This window comes from Solanum dulcamara, chromosome 2 (genome assembly GCF_947179165.1).
Source record: "Solanum dulcamara chromosome 2, daSolDulc1.2, whole genome shotgun sequence".
Taxonomy (NCBI): domain Eukaryota; kingdom Viridiplantae; phylum Streptophyta; class Magnoliopsida; order Solanales; family Solanaceae; genus Solanum; species Solanum dulcamara.
Window position 1 is genome coordinate 24,235,860 of NC_077238.1, and position 22,822 is coordinate 24,258,681.

At 35.7% G+C, this 22,822-nt stretch overlaps 1 protein-coding gene across 5 annotated transcripts; it reads left to right on the forward strand.

Moving 5' to 3' along the window:
- Positions 1-1,434: 1,434 nt before the first annotated feature.
- Positions 1,435-15,006, forward strand: LOC129880462 (urease). Of its 5 annotated transcripts, XM_055954494.1 has the most exons (18): positions 1,435-1,630; positions 2,027-2,100; positions 2,710-2,755; positions 2,858-2,963; positions 3,676-3,818; positions 4,267-4,377; positions 6,316-6,479; positions 6,609-6,978; positions 7,054-7,162; positions 7,994-8,133; positions 9,089-9,226; positions 9,304-9,395; positions 9,567-9,696; positions 9,771-9,929; positions 11,829-11,996; positions 13,294-13,428; positions 13,704-13,779; positions 14,462-15,006. In XM_055954494.1, exons 1-18 carry the CDS (start codon positions 1,505-1,507, stop codon positions 14,677-14,679), a joined length of 2,505 nt encoding a protein of 834 aa, XP_055810469.1. In that variant the 5' UTR covers positions 1,435-1,504; the 3' UTR covers positions 14,680-15,006. The 5 variants fall into 5 exon arrangements, with proteins under 5 accessions (XP_055810469.1, XP_055810473.1, XP_055810474.1 ...); XM_055954498.1 differs by lacking the exons at positions 13,704-13,779; positions 14,462-15,006 and adding an exon at positions 12,187-12,227 and having other exon boundaries at positions 13,294-13,431; XM_055954499.1 differs by lacking the exons at positions 13,704-13,779; positions 14,462-15,006 and adding an exon at positions 12,187-12,210 and having other exon boundaries at positions 13,294-13,431.
- Positions 15,007-22,822: the final 7,816 nt, after the last annotated feature.

Below are 22,822 nucleotides of genomic sequence, written 5' to 3' on the forward strand. Positions count from 1 at the left end.
GATTATTAATATATACCCTAAGAATCTCCACTTAGATGTTTAATCTTGAAAATTGATAGAACTATGTCTAAAACACATGATTAATAGTATATAACCTAACAATCTCCCACTTAGACTCTTAAATATGCATTCACAACTTTCACATACATTCTTTTTATATTTCTTATCGAAAAGATTTTACCAAGTTGTTTTCTCATGCACAGTGACGGCGCCAGAAATTTTATCAAGAGTGTTCAAAATTAATATTTTTTTAAATAAGTGAGTTGAATTTTATGTTTAACTTAACAATTGTACCAAGAACAATTCCAACATTTGTTACTATCAAATACAACAATCGAGTTTTTTTTCTTTCTGATGCATTGATTTTATACAATAAAAATATATGAATTATTGTGTATAAAGCGAAATACTAATTGAAAAAATGTGTTTAGCTTTATGCGAAACACGAATCACCCCATCAATTCTTTTTTTTTAAAAAGAAGATAAAACAATGTCGGCCAATTTGTGTTTTTCACCATTTGAGGTTGTGATAGGCTTCAAAATAAAATAAGAAATATTGTGCACTTAGCAAGGTTCAAACCTGGGAATTGTTGGTTGATAATGAACAATCTTAAATACTATTAAGCCAAAGGAAGAGCTTATGCCAAAGGTATTCAACATTTATATATCCGTCTAACTCAGAATTTGACCTATACACGTGATGTAATTTTCCGCCGAAGGGTGTTCACCTGACCACCCTTGAATGGCTCTAGCTCCACCCTTGCTCATGCAATATCGTCTAGTAGTGCTTCTCATAATTGATCAATTTTATACTAGATTTTGAAGAACCTTAATTATAAACCCTCTAAAAGTAAAATTATTTTTAGAAGTTCTATCATGACACAACAAATGATGAGTAATGAAATATATAAAGTTTTCTCAAAGTCATTTTCGCCTAAAAACTTTCCACTAAAGTAGCTCAAATAATAAAAACATATTAACGAAATATCAGGGTAAACATTGAGAGAAACAGAACAGTTATTCAAGTAGTTGCAATTATTTCCCCTTCAAAAATTATACTATATTAAGAAAATATTTACCATTTATAGCAATAATTTTTTTTTCACTAGACACTTATAATACAGTTTTAATATAATTTTAATACATATTAGCGAGAATAATTTATAAAACTCATATAATACAAACTTTATTAATAGATAATATATTTATCACACACTATAAACTTATAATACATTGTATCAATTTCTTATCAAACAAGTATAATATATTTTAAAACACTTATAATATATTTATATTGAATGCATAATTGACAGATATATCATAATATTATTATGTATTATTATAAATGATAATAAATAAAAAATATAGTTGGATAATTATTTATTAAAAATCTTTTCTCTTTAGTTTTTTCTTTGTTTTTTTAATCAACCGGTCAATGGCTTCCTCGTGTGCTTTTGTTATTGTTCGTCTTGGGAGCTGCTGCTATTGATTTGTGAGTGGAAAAATGAAGTTGGTTCCAAGAGAAATTGAGAAATTGATGCTCCATAATGCTGGTTATCTTGCTCAGAAGCGTCTTGCCCGAGCTCAGCCTCTTAACTATGCTGAAGCCGTTGCTCTTATTGCAACTCAGGTATCCTATAATCCTAACACTTTTTTATGTTTCGACTTGAATGATACTGAATTTGAATAGAGGATTGAGTATAGTTGATAGAAAAAAGTCACTTGTGTTATTTCCAATTTTTATTTGGGTTATTTTGTATTCGAAGAGAAAACGTGAACCAAACAGAATGAAATGGGAATTTACAGAGCCGATCTCAATGGGATTGAGGTATAGTTGAATGATTGATTGATTCGGTTACTTTTCTTTGTTAATCCAATGGTAAAGGTTCTAGACTTTTAGTTGAACTTGGGTTTACTTTCTGAACATGTGGGCACTATATGATTCATCTATTATTCTATATGCTGATTATGTATAAAAAACCTGTAACATACTTTTGGAAGCTTATCTGCAATCATGTCTTATTAGGTCTTGGAATTTGTCCGTGATGGAGATAAGAGTGTGGCTGAGTTGATGGACATCGGGAGACAATTACTGGGAAGGTACACTTCACATGACTGTATATTATGTAGTTTAATGATCTTCTATGAGATTAATGCAACCCTTACTATGTAAAGAAGAGTTTATTATTAATTGGAGAAAACAGTTCAATAGTACCAGTTTCAAAAAACAATAAATTGGATAACAGTTTGCGAACAGGCTGATTCCATTGTTTTCACTATTTTATAGAGATGTCATCAGACGAGAAAAACACTTAAATATTCCACCTGTCCATCTAAGAAAGAAAACAGCGTGAAGTGACCCAGTAAATAGAACAATTTGAGCATAGTAGTATCTTATGCATCAGCATTCATATTGTTAAGTGTGACTACTTGCAAGAAGGTTTGTTTTGGGTGTAAATTTCTTGGTAAAAAAATATGACTTCCTGCGCACCAGTAATGAAAAAGTCATTCACCTAGAAAATGGAAGAAGGGAATCAATTAGTAAAAGGGGATGATGTAAAGAGAGCATCATGAGAACTGTGCATGTTAATCGAACATAGGTGAAATCAATATGAGTGGACTGAAATGCTTCAAAGAATATAATTATTTGAATGACTGCATGCTTTTGACGAAGATCAATGGGCTTAAAATTAACTTTTTTGTTGTCAGGAGACAAGTTCTTCCAACTGTTCCTCATCTGTTGGATTGTGTTCAGGTACTACAGATGTCCCATTTTCTCTGTCTCTGGTGATTCTTGTTTTCATGTTCATCTGCAGTTCAAGGTAGCTGGTGACTATTCAGTGGTAATGTAATTTAGGTAGAGGGGACCTTTCCAGATGGAACAAAATTAATCACCATCCATGACCCTATAGCATGTGAAAACGGAAATCTGGATCTAGCTCTGCACGGTTCTTTCCTTCCTGGTAATCATCTCACATACTGTTTTTAGTATCTTCAACTGTAATTTTCTTTCATTTGCAAGAAGTGTGGTTTCACTCTTCGCTATAGAAATAAATCTTATGGAAGATGTATTCTTTGTCCATAAATTGTTTTGCAAACATTATTTGACTAGAGATCGAATTTTGTGGAAGCATTATTTCACTTGTATAAGGTCCCCTAAATTGAGTTTGATGCTTGCTGACTCACATGGCCTATCATTGATTTGAATTTCCAAATTTCAAAAGTTAAGTTGTAGATCAATTGCCCAGAGCTCATTTCTACTTGAATTTGGTCGGTATTCTGCCCTAACCTTAGTGTTTCTATTCACTAGCTCATCCCGCTAAAATTCTCCCGCTGAACCCGTTCTGTCTCTCATGACAAGGTTTGGAAGGGCCTGCCTGTCATCTAGAATGATTCTTACTGGACTAAGAATTTCCCTCCTGCTGTATGCAGAAATTTAGTGGTACTTCTTGCAAATAAATATCCTGATCCTTTTTAGACCCATATGATACTTTAACCTATGTACTTGTAGAGGCTTCATTTGAGCTACACTTTGTAGTCTCTGAGTAAGTTTTGTCATTAGCTACTGAACTCTGGTAATTTCAGGAGTATATTTAGCATCATGCTGTTCTGGAAGTGAATTGTATTCGATAAGAATCTCTACTTTCACATTGTTTGAAAGGTATCATTTTGCAGTTCCTCCTGAGGACAAGTTTCCGGTTATAGAAGATAGAACAATTCCTGGACAGATGTGCTTTGGAGGTGGACTTATTGTCCTTAATCCTCAAAGAAAGGCAGTAATTCTCAAAGTCACTAATAAAGGTGACAGACCAATTCAGGTGCTTGTCTTTATTGAATTTCTTCCCTCCTTTATGCTTTAATGCATTCTGCTACTTGACCCTGGGAGAGAAATATTTGAGTTACCTGCTAGATTCTGAGTTGTGCTGAAGGTATCCTGCATGACTTACTAAAGTGTAGAAGGGGACATAGCTAGTGTAGTGATGCTACATATGTTGCTGAAACAACTTTCATATTATTTGACATAATTTGTTAAGTTTTCTGCTTATTAGGTGACTGTAAGTTGCTAACACCTGGATCACGTGCTTTTCCTGTTCCAACTGCATGAGCATGCTTCTCTCTTAGAGATGTAGTACATTCAGTAGCCAGATATAAAATGGGATTGACTGTCTTGAATGTAATTTCTAATGAGTCAATCTGAAGCTCCCGATCTTTCCTATTTGAAATGAAAAATGCAGAAAAGAGGTAACTGTACTATAATATTTCCAGGTTGGCAGCCACTATCACTTTATCGAGGTCAATCCATCCTTGATATTTGATCGAATGAGAGCATATGGCATGCGTCTAAATATACCTGCAGGAGCAGCCACGAGATTTGAAGTAAGACTTCTGATCCTTTTAGCTTTGAAGCAGCACTTTACTTCATCTATGTCTTGCTTTTGCAACAACAACACCATACCGAATGAAATTTCACAAAGTGGGGTCTAGGAGGATAAAATGTACGCAGACCTTACTACTACCTCATGGAGGTAGAGAGGTTGTTTTCGAATGACTCTCGGCTTAAGTGTATCAAACCCAAATAACAGAAGAAGAAAACACTGAAGAAAGCAATGGTTAAAAAGAAAATCATTGTAAAGTCAAGGGAGAAACAATAACAACAAGAAAATAATGTGATAATCGAAATATAATAAACAACATATGACAAGAACTTCAAGGACACGACTAGTCCTACAACAGGCACTAAACCTTCGCAAGGCAAGACAATACTCTACCCCTACTAGCCTTCTACCTTAACACGCGATCTCCACTCCGTCCTATCTAAAGTCATTTCCTCGGTAATATGAACCAACACAATGTCCTGTCTAATCACCTCTCCCCAATGCTTTTTCGGCCTAACCCTACCCCTCCGCCTACCCCCTACATCCAACCTCTCGCACCTCCTCACTGGGGCGTTAGCGCACCTCCTCTGCACATGCCCAAATCATCTCAGTGTCACTTCCTTCATCTTGTCCGCCATAGCGGCCACTCCCATCTTCTCTCAAATAACCTTATTCCTAATCTTGTCACTCCTAGTATGCCCACATCCATCTCAACAATCTCATCTCCACAACATGCATCTTCGGGACATGTATATTGCTTTTGCAAGGATGGGAAAAGTGTTGCAAAAGCAACAAACACATATCTTTCTTTCTGAAAATCTCTCTGCCTGTAGTATTCACTTTTTAATATGGGTGGTTAGAAATTTATGTGGAATAGTGGAGTTACATACAACCATGCTTCTTGAGCTTGGTTCTGAATTAGGGGTTTCCTGAATTGGCTTGGGCATTGATTTGTGGGAGAGATTAATGCATTGTGGACATATTGCTTTATCAGGAACACTAAACAGAAAAAAGGGATGTGTACTGGAGTCACGTCACTTGTCTTGTTTGTGATTAAGCATCTAAATATAGAGTAAATGAGCTCGCTAGAGTGGGTTAGGGTCCCACATTGGTTGGGAAATGGACCGCTGATCTACTTATATGGACTTGGGCAATTCTTTCCCTCATGAGCTAGTTTTTGGAGTAGAGTTAGGCCCGAGTACCATATCTTACATGGTATCTAAGCCAAGTCCTTCCATGTTTGGTCCCCAATGTTATGTTTTCCACAGTCCAGTTGGGTCTTGGCGTGAAGGGGGTGTTAGAGTGGGTTAGAGCCTCACATTGGTTAGGAAATGGACTAGTGGTCTGTTATATGAACTTGAATAGTCCTTTCTTCATGAGCTAGTTTTTGGGGTTAAGTTAGGCCCAAGTGCCATATCTTTACGAAGCTAATGGCTCCACATAGTAAATTTGTGTAGAAAGATACCTGTAAAAATAGGCTACCTACCTTTTATAGAGCATGTACCTGAGATATGCCTATAAAGCTAGTGTATGTTATGGTTTCATCAAATTTGTGATTTGGACCTAAAAAGCTCCTTGATGAAGAACGATGAATTGACATGATACCCCAGGTTAAAGTAGACCAAAAGGGCATCAATATTGAACACAGAGCTTGTCAAATATTTGATTGACAGAAAATTAACAGTATCGTCTGAGAGTAATTGGAGAAGATTCTTGTCATTGGATGTACTTCCATTTCCAGTACAGGTTAAAGATGCAATAGCGTGCATAAATTATGCAGTCACCTTTCCATGCTTAGATGCTTTTATATTTGCTCATCTCCAGTCATGTCCTTTATCTTGTGAAGTACTGGTGCTCAAACATGTTAATCAAATTTGACATTTCTCTTCAATTTCTGCTGGCTTATGATTGGAATTGACAAATGTTCATCACTTTTTAGCCAGGAGAAACAAGAAGCGTTGTTCTTATTAGGATTAGTGGCAAACAAGTGATCAGAGGAGGCAATGCAATTGCTGATTGTCCAGTTGACGATGCAAAAGTTATGACAGTAATGGGAGCTCTGAGTGAAGGTGGATTTGGTCATTTGGCAGAGCCAAATCCAAGGTCTAGTAGTATTGTTACATTAGTTTTTTCTCTCGGAACTTCCCTGATAATTTTGGATTACTTGATTGAGTTGCTTAATTAATGTAGCTGCGAGAAAAGGGATATCTTAGCTTGAAAAGTATTTTGCAGGGAAGGTGTTGTAGGAGAAGAATCTTGCTTTTCATTTTCGATGACTCATGAGGCATATGCCAACATGTTTGGCCCCACTACTGGAGACAGAATACGTCTGGGTGACACTGACCTATTTGCTGAAATTGAGAAAGACTTTGGTATCTTTGGTGATGAGTGCGTGTTTGGGGGTGGAAAAGTTCTAAGAGATGGAATGGGTCAGGCATGTGGATATCCTTCAGCAGATTGTTTGGATACTGTTATAACAAATGCTGTAGTGATTGACTATACAGGAATTTTCAAGTGTGATATTGGAATTAAAGATGGTCGTATTGTTTCCCTTTGTAAGGCAGGTAACCCAGATGTCATGGATAGTGATGCGATAATTGGTGTAAGTCTGGAATGTTATGATGATAAGTTGCCTGAAGTCACTAGTAGGTGAAGCTAATGACTCGTGATCTTTCAGGTTAACACTGAGGTTATTGCAGGCACAGGAATGATTGTAACAGCAGGAGCTATAGATTGTCATGTGCACTTTATATGCCCTCAACTGGCATATGAGGCAATATCAAGTGGTAAATTTTATTATTTATATTGTATTTTTAGAATTCCCTTTGAAAATTGCTAATACATTCTTTTGTTTTTACGTTTTTGTAGAATGTTTATGCAACAACTGTGTCTAGCTAGATCTGTAAACAATAGGATACCCCATGCTCTTGTAGTGTTCCAAATTTATGTATTTAACTCCTGTCTTTGGGAGGTATGATCACTATCAAACTGAGCATATTTTCTCTAGTGTTTGGTGTTCTTCTGGAGATTCAATTTGATCGAATGTTGGAGAATATTGTTACTTTTTTTTTCCTATCCCTTTCTATTCTGTGTGATATGGTCTCAACTCACCTTCAGAAGAGGCCTCAAAGATTTTGGCAGCTGAAAGTTATTATTCATCTGCAATGAAAAATGTACATATGCTGGGATGTAGTGTACATGCTTATTGGTCATTCTAAGTATGAGATTAAATGTTGGATGATGTTGGGTGGGTGATGCTCTACTTTTGGATCTAAGCTAATTATGAAAAAGAGTTAGTAATCCGTTGTTTTGGCAGTCCATCCATAAACTGATTTTTTTAACTGACTTAATATTGACGGAACCACAAGCATTCGGATGCAATAAGGATCATTTTTTCATATGGGCAATCAGATCTGCAAGCTGAAGTAGAGGAGGCTTTATATGAGCTGTTTTCCCAACAGGCTGAGTCTTAAGCTTGCCTTGTATAGTTCTATAAGTGGCTTAATTTTATGTAAGACAAACTTAATCTATTGTGTTTTAGGAAAGAGGAGTGAAGTGATAGATTACTGGTCTGTGTTTAACTTCTTGTCATGTTTCCTTCTTTACGGCTCTTGTAGGAATCACTACGATGGTGGGAGGTGGTACAGGGCCTGCTCATGGGACACGTGCAACCACTTGTACACCAGGCCATGTGCACATGGAATTGATGTTGCAGTCAACAGACGAAATTCCCCTAAATTTTGGTTTCACTGGAAAAGTAAATTTATTTGCTCTCTTGTTTTACTGATGAAAAAAATATGCTTATTTTCTGGGATCTACTGCAACAGGGTGACTGTGTGTAGCTTCAGATTTCCGAACCTTGTTTCACTTGCTTGTAAGCTCAAGTGGCATAACCTGGCACTTCACAGAGACAGAACCAGATATCCTCACCCTTTTTGCTACTATTGGGACCAACAAATTGGAACAAAAGACCTTTGTTTCTGTGTTCACTGTGTTGGGCATAAATAGATAATTTTATGCTGATTTGTGTAGTGTAATACATTGGTGATTTTCAACTTGAAGTCCATAAGATGTTTCTTCTGAAAACAATGTGGAGTGTATGTTCTGGTGCATTTATTTCTTTGCGCAATTGTATTGTTGGTAGAGGCAGACCTACATTGGGATTAAGGGGGTCACCGGCACCTGTTAACCGCAGAAATTCTTTATATATACAAGTGCATATACCTTATATACGGTCTATATTAGCTCTTGGGCACCCTAAATTATGAATGCTGTTTGGGGGCACTGGTCTAGGCCCCGGCCTGTGTGCTTTGAAAGCTGGATCTGAATCCTCACGCCTACAATGATGCACCTTATTCTTTTACGTTTTTGAGTTGAACAAATTCCATGGTTAAAAATGTCCTAGAAAAACAAAAAAAATTCAAGAATTGTGGCAAGCTGGATTCGAACTCAGAATCTTGATGGGAAAAATATAGCATAAAAAAACAACATATATAGAGCATTTCGCCAGTGACACCTAAGGGGCTCTTATTAATTTTAGTGCCACTTTAGTTGATTTATTTGTTTGGTTTTGACCTTGGTGTGTAGGTGCCATTGCACCCCCTCCCTCTTTAATAGATTTGCACGCCAAAATTTGTAGCTAGTAATTGGCATGGTTGTGTTAAAGATAGTGGTGCTTACCTTGACAATCCTGGGAACGCCCGTCATTGCAGGGTAACAGTTCCAAGGCTGATGGCCTACATGAAATAATCAAAGCTGGAGCAATGGGCCTGAAGCTTCATGAGGACTGGGGAACTACTCCTGCTGCTATAGATATGTGCCTAACTGTTGCAGATCAATATGATATTCAGGTGCTCGTTCCTTTCTGAGTTTGCTGATTTAACCAAGTTTTACTAGTTAAAAGGTGATTATGACTTCTGAAATGCAGGTTAACATCCATACTGACACCTTGAACGAATCTGGATTTGTTGAGCATACAATTGCTGCTTTTAAAGGTCGCACCATACATACATATCACAGGTAAACACTTACATATCTTCTCCCTCCAACTCTGAAGGAAAATAGGAAAAAGAAGAGATAGAGAGCCAAGAATGATGACTTGAGAAAAAAGGATTAGAAAGCGCTGCTGCTTACCTATAAGATCAATGAACAGAATTCTTCTATTTTGTATCTTTTACATGTATTCTGCAGTGAAGGTGCTGGTGGTGGACATGCTCCAGATATAATCAAAGTTTGTGGTGTAAAGAATGTAATTCCCTCATCAACCAATCCAACACGTCCATTCACGTTGAATACTGTGGACGAGCACCTTGACATGCTGGTAAGAGAAGCTTATAATAAGGTGAAGTTTCTATGCTCCTGAACAGTATATATTCCTGATACCTCTACTTGCAGATGGTATGCCATCATCTTAACAAGGACGTCCGAGAGGATGTAGCCTTTGCTGAATCTCGGATTCGGGCTGAAACGATTGCTGCAGAAGACATTTTACATGATATGGGAGCAATTAGTATTATATCTTCTGATTCACAAGCCATGGGTCGAATTGGAGAGGTTTTCAGTAGTCTAATTTCCTATTAGAATTTTTGATTGAGAAACATCATATTGCAGGCAAACTTAACCAATTATATGATGTTGCAGGCAAACTCAACCAATTATTAGTTTTTTCAGAATATCCTCTGTTAAGGGTCGGTAAACAGTATGTCTTGTATTTGTATAATCACATCCGCATACTGCAGTATGCAGTTGTACATCGACGTTCTGAACGTCTACCTACAATAACTCAGTGTTCTATTTATGTTGTTTGAATATTAAGTGAATATGTGTCGAGATTCATCGTATCATATAAGGAAAATCATATAGAATATTCTGTAGGATACACTAGGATATTCTAAATCTAATTATAGAATATTTACTTACCTTTTAGCATAGAAATTGCTTACCTACGCCATTTAATGTAGCCTAAGACTCCTATATAAGGAGCACCTCTTGTACACTGTTAATCAAGTCAATAGAGCTTCTTTTCTATTTCACATGATATTAGAGTATTTCTATTTATAGCTTGCCCAATATTGCCCTATATTATGTTGTCTACGCTCCAAATGTCCAGTCTTGGTTGGGAGGGGATGCTAAGTGTCTCACTTTGGTAGATGAAATGAGTTGTTGTCTCCTTGTGTGGTCTTAGACAATCCTCACCTCTTGAGCTAGTTTTGGGGATTGTGTTAGACCCAAGGTCCACTTTATTATGGTACCAAAGTAGGTAGTCCTAGGTTTGTGTCTCACTGCTACCACTATCAAAAAGAATTTCCACTTGCTTAGATCATCCTAAGTTCCAAACAATCAAGCCCACACGTGAGGCGGTGTGGTGAAGACATAATTAGATAAATAAAAATGTACTCTTTTTAATAGCTTAAGCTTTTATGTAAGATGGTGGAACATGTCAACATTAGGTTATAGTATGTATCCTGCTATTATGATTAGGGCTTCCCAGGAAAGCCATATCTGTCCTTTATTACTTGTTAGTTGATATCATCTATGTTTCTCGGATTCTTCAAAAATGGCAATGGACACATGTCGGATTCTCCAAAAATAGTGTATTTTTGGAAAATCCGACAAGGGTGTAGCACCGAAAGTGAAGAATCCGCACAACTTAGGATATAATAGGCTCATGTCATGATTCAGCTGAAAGTGCATATAAGAGAACTTTTTGTAAGAAAAATTTCACTTACAATCCCATGTACCGGAAGTCCGGAACCTAATTAAGCTGAGGAAAAATAAATGAAGAACTAGAGGTATCCATCAAATATATAGTATAATTAATTTCTTTTCTGGCTATTGTTATTTCTTGGAGGTGGAATATAAAAAAAGAAAGTAATTGAGTAGGTCATATCCTAGACCTAACGCCCTGCAGTTGCCAGATTTTGACGGGAAACTACAATTGCCCTTGTGCTAGGAACTTACAAGCTGCAAGTAGTTTGGTCTGAAGGAGAGACAGCACCATACTGATATCTCCTTCCAGCTCTCCAAAACTATTTTCTTTAGTTTTCCATCTCATAACACTTGAAAAGACTCTAAAATTGCTTTATCTCCTTTGTACATCTTGTGCCATCCTCCATAAAATCATAATAATAACTTGAGTGCCATCTTCTTAAAAGCTCAAGGGAGAGATTCAGAAGTATATGATTAAAGTTTAACTCTGTTGTTATCAAGGGATATGTGTGTCTGCCGTGGGGTAAAAAATTGGACAGGAGATCGAATTGCAACAAGAGAATTTATGTTGTCTAGTCAATATGAAAATAGCAATTAACTGAGGAGGGTCAGGTTCTTCTGTTAAGCCTGTAATCAGCTACCTGCTGTGAGTTGGCACTGAATGTGATTGAGATGAAGATATATTTCACATTCTCTGAAACTTGGCTGTATGATATAATATTGAACAGATACTTGTCTTACCAGGTGATTAGTAGAACATGGCAGACTGCCCACAAGATGAAGTCATTTAGAGGACCATTGGACATTGCCGGGTCAGACAATGACAATTTCCGGATCAAACGATACATCGCAAAATACACTATAAATCCAGCAATTGCTAATGGGATCTCTCAATATGTCGGATCAGTTGAGGTCTGTCCTTATCATCACTGTTCATCTCATGAGTTTGTTTAGTTCCTTACTGTGTTTTACCTTTTTGACTTTCAATACTCCAAATTCTCTATAGAGATGCTTATGTGATTCTATGAATTAGACAAATTTTTCTTTACTTCTTTTTAGGCGGTGGGGTTGCTTATGATATATGAACTCTTCATTTACGCAGATGTATTGAAGGTGTATGACAAGGGTATGGATATATGTTCTGTAAGTCCTTCAAAATACTCCAAAATGCCTGAAAATTATTGGGTATGACCATGTTAGATCCATTAACAAACCTAGTATCTGAGTCTGTGAAGTTGGGGGGGAGGGGGACCAATTGACTAAATAAGGAAAATATAGAGTAAACCACGTTAAATCCATATAACATTAACTAGTTGAATTCATCTCGAAGGAGTACAAAGTAAACCACGTTAGATCCATATACAAACCTAATATCTGAGTCTATGTAAAGTTTAGGGTGGGGGGGGGGGGGGGACCAATTGACTAAATAAGGAAAAGATAGAGTTGAATTCATCTCAAAGGAGTACAAAGTAAACACGTTTAATATCATTTTTAGCATATCATAAAGCAAAAGCCAAATCTCATCAACCAAATATTAAAGAATTTTAGTACACCGAGTTTACTCATTTCTTGAGATAAAGAAGGAGACCCTTATAAGGCTTTTAAAATGTAGAATAAATTAATATCTCCCCTATGGCGATAATTTTGGAGTAACTTAATTTGGTAAAATAAGGAAGCTTCTAGTCTTTTTTACCGATAGATTTTTTTCTTTGATTTTATCAGTATTCTGCATGAACGGAAATGACCGACTTTTATCAGATGCTATGATTTGGACAAACTTATCTTTGTGTCATCAGTCAATGAAGGTTTCTTTTCTTTTTTCTTTGTTTGGGAGGGGTCGGCCATCTAAATGTGGTATCGTCCGGCCTTATTAAAGTTGGGCTGATAAAAAAATTCAGTTTTCAGGAGCTCTCATTTTAATCAAACAGAAAAAGCCAAGTAGTTGATTTGATTAGCTCGAAACAAAATCACAATAATATAAACAACATCCCCAGTGAAAATCACAATTATATAAACCATGGTAGAAAAATTAAAGCACGTCTAGTTCAGCTAATTTCTAGAAACTTGCATTGTATAAAGCTATAAGAATCTTGAGAGGTGATTATTCTATCCTTTATCATTCTAGTGCTGAAGGCATTTTGCTCTGAAAAGTCGAGCACTTCAACTCTCATTGTCATAGATTACAGTTTCATTTATGGACATCTTGCAGGTAGGGAAATTAGCCGATCTTGTGGTGTGGAAACCCTCATTTTTCGGGGCGAAACCAGAAATGGTGATCAAAGGAGGCGTAATAGCTTGGTCAAATATGGGAGACCCGAATGCTAGTATCCCAACTCCTGAACCGGTAACTTTTTACATTGGTACTCTTTTCAATTCACAGTTTTTGCTTGTAACAGAGCTATTAGTCCTAAGTTCTTGCATCCAAGAGATCCAACATCGGAGTAATGTTTCTGAAACAACTGTATAGTTTAATTCACTTTTTTGGCTTCATGTGTGAATCTTGAATTATAGCTTATGTTTTACTAATAGCCTCTGCCAATTAAACCCTTATTCGGTTTTGTTATCACCTTCAAGGCAGAGTTATCTATATTTTCACTTCTGAAGTACAAGTTGTCGCAGGTATTAATGAGGCCTATGTTTGGAGCATTATCCAAGGCTGCAAGTACTAATTCGATTGCTTTTGTCAGCAAGGCATGTATCTCTTTCTCTCTCTCACACATACCCCGATAAAGACTCAGCCCCAAAAGTGTATGGACGTTTTTTATTATTCTATCCGTCCCATTTTAGTTGTCATGATTTTTTTTTTGAGAGTTAAACTATATGAATTTTGATCAATATTTTAAGATGTATATTTTTTATCATATTGATATGAAAAAAATGTAACTTATAGTACTTTTTGTATAGTTTTTGAATATTTAATTTTTTACTTTATAATATTGAATTAAACTAATATAATTTAACTTTAAATTTAGTCAAATTAACTTTCAAAAAACGCAATATAACAACTTAAATGAGATGGAGGGAGTATATATTTAGGAGTTGGGATTTACTTTATATACACTAACAGTGTAAAGGTTGTCTGCACTATCAGTATAACCTGTTCCAAAAGGTTATTTACTTTATTTTCCAGGTTACAATTTTAGACTTAATACGAATAGCTACTTTAGAACTTAACCTTGATGGTGTAAAATAATTATACATTGTCAGTCCACAGTTCTTAAACTATATAGAAGTTGACGTTGGGACTATTCAAATTTTAAGGATGTCCTTTTTGGTAGCTTTGCTGGACATAAGCTCTGCAGCTACACAAAAATGCACCGATGAATCGGGGATAGTTCTACAAAATGTGCACTTACTACTCTATATGTAACAGGCAGCTCGGGATGCTGGAATAAAAGATTCATATGGACTAAACAAGAGGGTTGAGGCTGTAACCAATGTGAGAAATATCAGTAAACTAGATATGAAGCTCAATGATGCACTGCCTGACATCAAAGTGGATCCCGAGACATACACAGTGACTGCAGATGGAACAATCCTTACGTGCCCCCCGGCTACTACTTTACCACTCTCTAGGAACTATTTCCTCTTCTAGCAGTAACTAGTTGTACTCCAGTAGCCTTGGCCTCGGTAGCTTTGGTGAGGCATCTGCACAATTGAACCAATTTTCTTTATTACCACTTGCGTGTAATGTTTTACTAAGCTTCAACTGCTGCAAAGAAACAATATAGGATAGGGACAGTAGAGTTGTAGAAACTAATTTATTTGAATCGGGTCAAATATGGATTATATTCATATAACCCGCTGAAAAAATGGATAGCCGCAGGTCAAATATGGATCATTCTCCACCATTTGATTCTCTAATGTAGCTTGGCTGGTGTAATTTAATTTTTCTAAAATTCAACAGTTTCTTCGCTGAATACTTTTTCAAGGGCAGTAGTTTTTTTTTCCGTTTGTTTCTAACTTGCACCCTGCTCTTCCTTTCTTTTCAATTTATTTGTCTATTTAGTTGATCATTTGAAATTCCCATAGAGTGCAAGTGATGAGAAAACAACGAAAAAGTTCTAGCCTTAATAGCTTAAATGCTAGTAGCATTGTCAGATCATACCTTATTTAAGAACTTAGATTCTCATTTCTATAAAAAATGTTGCACATGATAGTATGTATATACAACTTAAAATTCTGGTAGCATTGTCAAGTTTTTGCCACAATATATTCTATTTGATTTTAATTTAAAGGCATAAGTTATCGGAGGTCCCTTAAAATTAATCACATAATTCACATAAACATCTCAACTAAATCTGGTACCTATTAAGCATATTGACCATCCAATATTTGAGCCACTTAAGCATTGTTTTTTATGCTTTGGATTAAGTTTCTGACGCATTTTAATAAGCGCACCTAATGTAGACGACTTCGCAATTCAACACTTCCCATGTATATTAAGCCTTTCAGGTAGTATCCCCTTAAAAACATTATTAATTGAATAAAAGGGCAAAAACCCTAGTTGTTAAACATAACATTTCTCTCTCCCCAACCCCTCATTCCCTCTAACGATTCAGTTCACACCGGTTCAAGTCGAAGAAGAAAGGTGTGCTTCGTGCTTTCATCTTGAAGAACTTCTTTATGTAAGTTAGGGTTTTTTAATGTTTTTAGCTTAATTTTATCAATCATTTCCGAAACTGAGTTTAGAAAGTTGGGAGTTTTAATGTTTCCATTTGTGGGTTTGTGGTTTGAGAATATTTCGTCTCTTTCCTAAATATTTCTTTTACCATCCCAGAAAATGTGCACTAAAATTGTGTTTTTTAGCTATTGGGTGGATTATACGAGTATATTTTGTTACTTTGCTTTATTTGATATTTTGCAGGGTTATCTAATAATTGATCATGGAGGAAATCATATTTATCAAAATTCACCATGGGGAACCTTATTCTTATTTATCTTGGAAACTGTGTGGCAGGACTCATGTATATAGGATAAGAACCACTTTTCTATATTAGAATTTCTATATTATACTAAAGAATCAGAGTATACAACTATTGGGTTTTTTTAACATAATTGACTAAAGAATTCCACCTAGTTAAATCTAACCTGTATCTCCTAGACCTAATTAGAAACTCAAAACATGAGGACACTTATAAACTATTTGTCAATCATGTATGGAATGAATCTTTACTTGACAATGAGGAACCTACTGATTTTCTTACTAATGATGATGAGACTGTCAACCTAGGTGAAAAACAGGAGGCTGATAATATAGTAAAAGATAATGATTTTGATTCTGTTAACCTAGGTTGATATTGAGGGTGAGTTATCAAAGCTTTTAGACAAGAAATAAGAAACAAAAACAGAGGAAGAAGGTTTTTGGAGCTGAAGAATTACCAGCATCATAGCTTAAATTCTCTACATTAAATCAAGTTGAAAAGTTCTAAAGTGCAAAGTTGCGTTACCATTTTATTCTTACACTAAATATAAATAAAAATGTTACGAAACATCTAATTGATTGAATATTAAATAGTTAATACATATTTCAATAACATAACCAAGAAAATTATTAATTAGAATAAAATACAAGCATCAATGCCTAAAAGTTTACTTTGTCTACCATTAAAGACCCCAAAAGTCTTAACTGCTAATTGATGATGCAGTAATGTTGGTATTTAATATTCTTCTCACAAGATAAATGTAGCAAAATACATAGTACAAGGCTGCTGGCTTTGGACTCGTAAGATTCTCTCTGCATCTGGAAATGTTCCATAATTACAAAAGGGTAATTTTTTGGTACTTGATGTCTCGAGAGCAGTCTTGAAGGTAATGGAGGGAGCGCTTATCAATGGTTATTATTTAACTTTCGACTTTTAATCGTGCGGACAAAAAAGTGATTACGAGTTATAACTATCATTTACTCGGGACATGTAAATTGCACTAAACTGTAATAACTTTTATACAGGTATCCCACAATGTTATGACTTCATTCTTCACTTTAATATTTTCCTATCTTGATTCTCTTTTTCCATTGTCCCTTGTACTTATAGTGTTATGAATATGTAGGTCCTATTGGACGAACTGAAAGATTGGGAAGCAGCCAGCTAAGTAAATATAGTAACAACATGTGCTGGCATTATTTCTTTGAAAGGTTTTAAGATAGAGTTCCAATAGTAATTACCTCATAATACACATATGATATTTTGTTTGATTTTTTTTAACGAACAAATAAAATTAACATTTACAATAGTCCCAACTTTGATGAATTATTTTCCATTTCCGCACACATCTGATCCTTGTGTCAGTTCTACTCTTTTATATATGAGCAAACAATACAATATCTCACTAATTTGGGATCTAATTACGTGCCTTTATTTTAGTTTTCAAAATTACCTTTCACATCACATTTACTTTGCAAGATATAGATACATGCATCTCAGATATATGCGGTTCAAATTAGGTATAATTTATTCAAGATACACTGTATTCAAACACGATTTGCATATATTTGGAATATATTAACTCTCTCGCTCGATTCTCTCATATCTATCTTGCCTTTCTCCTTCTCATGCTTGCCTCTTTCCTTATATATTTGTATTTCATAATATATCAGGTATCAAAAATATATGTATCTGGTGTGATTCATATATACCATGCCCTCTCTAATATCATATATATCTAATATTTTTGATATATGTGTCTGACTTAAAATCTAAAGGAGTAGTATATCATACTTGAAATCTAGTACAAAATTACTAACTAGTGAAACAATATGTAATTATTTCGAACTATAGAATGAATTAGTATTTATGGTAAGATATTTTTGTATAATTAGGTAGTTTGTATATACCACAAGTGATTTCAAGGTAACCCTTGGCATAGCATATCTAAGCATATCATATGAAAACTGAAGTGGAAGCTGTAAAGTAAAATCATAACTAAAATAGATTTCAACAATAAGTTTATTACAATTGAATACTAATGTCCATTTTGGTTTTATTCTCGGAATAAAGAAGAACATGCCAATCATTTGAGGATTGTGTTGTAAATTTTAAGGGACAAACAATTATTTTCCAAGTTCAATAAGTGTGAGTTTTGGCTAAGGGAGGTTACATTTCTTGGCCATGTGGTGTACAGTGATGGGATTAAGGTAGATCCAAAGAAAATGAAGGCGGTAAAGAATTGGCCTAGATCGTTGTCTCCTTTGGATATTAGAAGTTTCTTGGAACTACCCAGATAATATAGAATGTTTGTGGAAGGGTTTTCATCATTTTTGTCATCTTTGATAAGTTGACTCAAAAGAAAGTGAAGTTTCAATGGTCGGAAGCTTGTGAGAAGAGTTTTCAAGAGTTGAAAGATCGTCTTACTATCGCTCCTATTTTGACTCTACGGTCTGATGGATTTGTTGTAGGGTGATAATCTATGCTTCTAGAAAACTTAAGGTGCATGAAAAGAATTATTCGACTCATGACTTGGAGCTATCGACGGTTGTGTTTTTTCTTTGAAGATTTGGAGACACTATCTTTGTGGTGTCCATGTTGATGTGTTCACTGACCACAAGAGTTTACAATACATGTTTAAGCAAAAGTACTTGAACCTTCGACAAAGAAGATGTCTTTAATTGTTGAAGGACTATGAAATGAGTATGTTGTACCATCGGGGTAAAGATAATGTGGTTGCTTATGCACTTAGTAGATTGTCCATGAATATTGTTGCTTATGTTGAGGAAGGTAAGAAAGAATTGATTAAGGATGTGCATAGATTGGCTCGTTTAGGTGTTCGTTTGGTTGATTACAGTGATGGGAGTACTCTTGTTCACAATAGTTCAGAATCGTCCCTTGTGATAGAAGTCAAGGCCAAGCAAGATAATGACTTGGTGTTATTTGAGTTGAAGAAGTCAGTTGCCGAAAAGGCTATTGAGTCTTTCTTCCAAGGGGGAGATGGTGCGCTTCATTATCAAGGTCGGTTGTGTGTACCCAATGTCGATTATCTAAGGGAATTGATATTACATGATGCCCATAGTTCTCGATATTCGATTCATCCAGGATCCACCAAGATGTATCGTGATTTGAGGGAGGTGTATTGGTGGAATGAAATGAAAAAGGACAGAGGAGTTTGTGGCTAAGTGTCCAAACTGTCAACAAGTTAAGGTTGAGCATAAAAAACCATGAGGTTTAGCCCAACACATTGAAATTTCTACTTTGAAGTGGGAAGATGTGAATATGAATTTTATAATAGGTTTCCCTCGTACTAAGAAACAACACGATTCTATTTGGGTTGTTGTGGATCGAAGACCAAGTCGACTCATTTTCTACCAGTTAAGACTTATTATGGTGCCGAAGATTATGCTAAATTATTTATTCGTGAGTTGATAAGACTTCATGGTGTCCCCATATCTATTATATCAGATCGAGGCACTCAATTCACTTTGCATTTTTTGAAGTCGTTTCAAAAGTTTTTGGTACAAAAGTCAAGCTAAGTATCGCTTTTCACCCTCAAACCGATGGTTAAGCTGAAAGAACGTTTCAAACTATAAAGGATATGTTAATGGCGTGTGTTATTGATTTCAAAGGAAGTTGGGATGAGCATCTACCAATGATTAATTTTTTCTACAATAATAGTTATCACTCTAGCATCCAAATGGCCCCTTTTGAAGCTTTGTATAGGAGAAGGTGTAGGTTCCCAGTGGGATGGTTTGAAGTAGGTGAGATGGCTTTGATTGGTCCCTATTTGGTGGTAGGTGCCATGGAGTAGGTGAGACTTATAAGGGATAGGTTGAAAATAGCTCAAAGTCGTCAAAAGTCCTATTCATATGTTAAGAAGAGAGCTTGAATTTGATGTGGAAGATTGGATTTATTTTAAGGTTTCACCTATGAAGGGTATAATGCATTTTGGTAAGAAGGAGAAAATGAGTCCTATGTATGTTGGACCTTATAAGACATTAAAACGTATTGACATTGACAAGGTTGCCTGAGTTAGATTTGCCATTTGAGTTAGTTATGGTTTATTCGGTATTTCATGTATCAATGTTGAGAAAGGTTGTGGGTGATCTGAATTCCATTGTGCCATTGGAAGATGCAAGTGTTGAGGAGGATTTGAGTTATGAGGAAGTTTCGATAAAAATTCTAGACCGGCAAGTGAAAAGGTTAAGAAACAAAGAAATTGCATCCATCAAGGTATTGTGGAGAAATCAACAAGTAGAGAGTGCTACATGGGAAGCGGAGGTGGACATGATGAAATGATATTAGTATCTCTTTTCTTTCACTCAAGCCTAAGGTAATAGGTGGTTCTTGCTCAATCGCCTAAATTCCTACGTTTCAGATTTTCCTATGTTTCTCATATTCATGCATGTTCATGAGGTTGATTTCAAATATCATGTTTTATGTGAAGTTTGGAATTTCTCATGGTTTACGCATTTTAATGTGTCTTTGCATTCATGTTAGGTTGCTAGTCCTCCTCCCGTGTCTTTCCTACGCTTGTTGAATCTCATTCGAGGACCAATGTTCCCAAGGAGAAGATATTGTAAGACCTCAAAAGTCGAAAAGTTGGAACAAAAGGAAAATTTTCAGAAAATGGAACTAACCTTAGGTTTATGACTCCATCTATGGATTGTAGTCATTTCTACGACTTGTATGGACGAGTCATAAAGTTATCCCTTGAGCCTGTGTAGAAAACATCTCGGGAGAGACCCTGCAACTCAACATGACGAGTCGTAGGCTTGTTGACGACTCGTAATACCAAGTCGTGAAGAAACTTCAGAGACCGAAAAATTTGCAGATTTTCAGACCTACAGGACAAGTTGGGTCTACGACCCATAATCATTTTTACGAGTCGTAAGAATGACTCGCAAAGGAAGATTAGAGACTCAATATTTCAAGGATCCTTAGACCTACATGATGACTCGAGATGACGAGTCGTAGAAGTTATTACGACTCGTAAAGGTAAATTTGTAGGTCCAAAATTTGGAGTTAAATGAAAGGTATTTTTGTCTTTCCTCAAATTTGGTTCAATAAACCTACACACTTTTATGGCAACGTGCAGAATTATAATTACCCAACCCTTCAAATTCCCCTCCTATTCTAATTCCTTATCCTAAATTTTCCAATGGCAAAATCAATCAATTCTCTTAAGGTTGTCTCACACACTCAAGCTAGGGTTTCAGGGACAATTAGTTTCTTCCTCAAATTCGGGGTTGATTTCATCAAGGTATGTGGGGATTGATCAATGGGTTCCTTTCACCCATGGAGTCCCAAGGTTTTCCTCAAATATCTCTTTAAATTTCAATAGTTTTGTAACCTTAGAATGATGAATTGAATTGGGCTGTTTCAATTACATTTTTAGTTGTTATTAATGATCATTATGAACATGATCCTACATTAATTACATGATTTCATGTTGAATTATGAATGCTCATGCATAAAGCTATTTTTCAATGATGATTCACATGAATTATGATTATGAGGTTCAATGATTTGCAAAGAAGGTTTTATGAATGAAGTGAACTTATGATTGAATGAATGAAAGTTATAATGATAATCAATGATGATCCAAGAAAGTTATTGTGGTGTAATAAGGATAATTCTCATACAAATTATGATTTAAGATAGTGATATGGACTATTCTCACTAAAGTTATGGATTCTTATGAATCACTAAAGTTAATGAGCTACTCTAATGATTATTTTCATGATGAAGTTAATATTGATGTTTCAATATTTTTAATGAATTTCGCTGGGATATTGACTAAGCACCGAGAGGATTTTTGGGTGGGATTCGATTCAGTAATGTAGTTAGTTATCTAAGGGAATTCTAATAGCAACCTATAGTCCCAAACTACGTTGCCACTGTAGGTTGCCTTATGGCTTTGCTAGTGGATCCATCTATAACTCATAAAGTTAAAGTTGTTCTCATGGAGTATACCTTGGCAATTAGCCTCTCTCTTCTCGATGTGGGAGTTACATCAGATTTCATGTTATAGCTCGCATGGTTTTAGATGTTGGTTAAAGGATTTATCCCAAACAAGTTGTATGCAAAGATGTAAGTTTTTCTATGAAGTTTTATGATGCATTGACCATAAGTTTTCGTGTATTTTAAAGTGCTTTTAAGCTTCATTCATGTTCATTATGGTTGGTCATGCATATCTCACATACTTAGTACCTTCTATGTACTAATACATATTTTGCCTACATTGTCTCATAATGTAGGAACAAATGATACTCACGCTCCTCATATGCGTGGCTAGAGTTGACTTAGTATTCTTGAGTTGTCATTGGTGAGTTGTCATTCATCGAGGACATGACTTTCTTTCATATGTTACTTTGACTTCTTTAATGATTCAGGTGAGCTAGGATCTTGTCCTAAGCCTCATCAAGTCTAGTATAGAGGCATGTTTAGACATTGAAAGATGATGTAGTCCATGTTGGACAATTGAGTTGGGTTTATTTTCCCCTTTTATTTCTATGTTGAGTTGATTCTTCCGCTTGTCTTATTATGTTTATATTCCTTATGTATGCGAAGTATGCTAAGGTGGCTTAGTTGAGATCTTTTAGATTTTTCGATCGTCGTGTCACGTATAGGCTTTAGGCTTGGATCATGGCAAAATACACCATGAAGATGAACCACCTCCTGAATGTAGATACAAGCCAATCCCTCGGCGCTGAGTAAAGATTGAATGGGAAGAAAGTGTGCCGACTTGGTCAATCAATCAATGATGACCCAAATGTTGTCAACAACTCTAGAATTCAAGGCAAACCT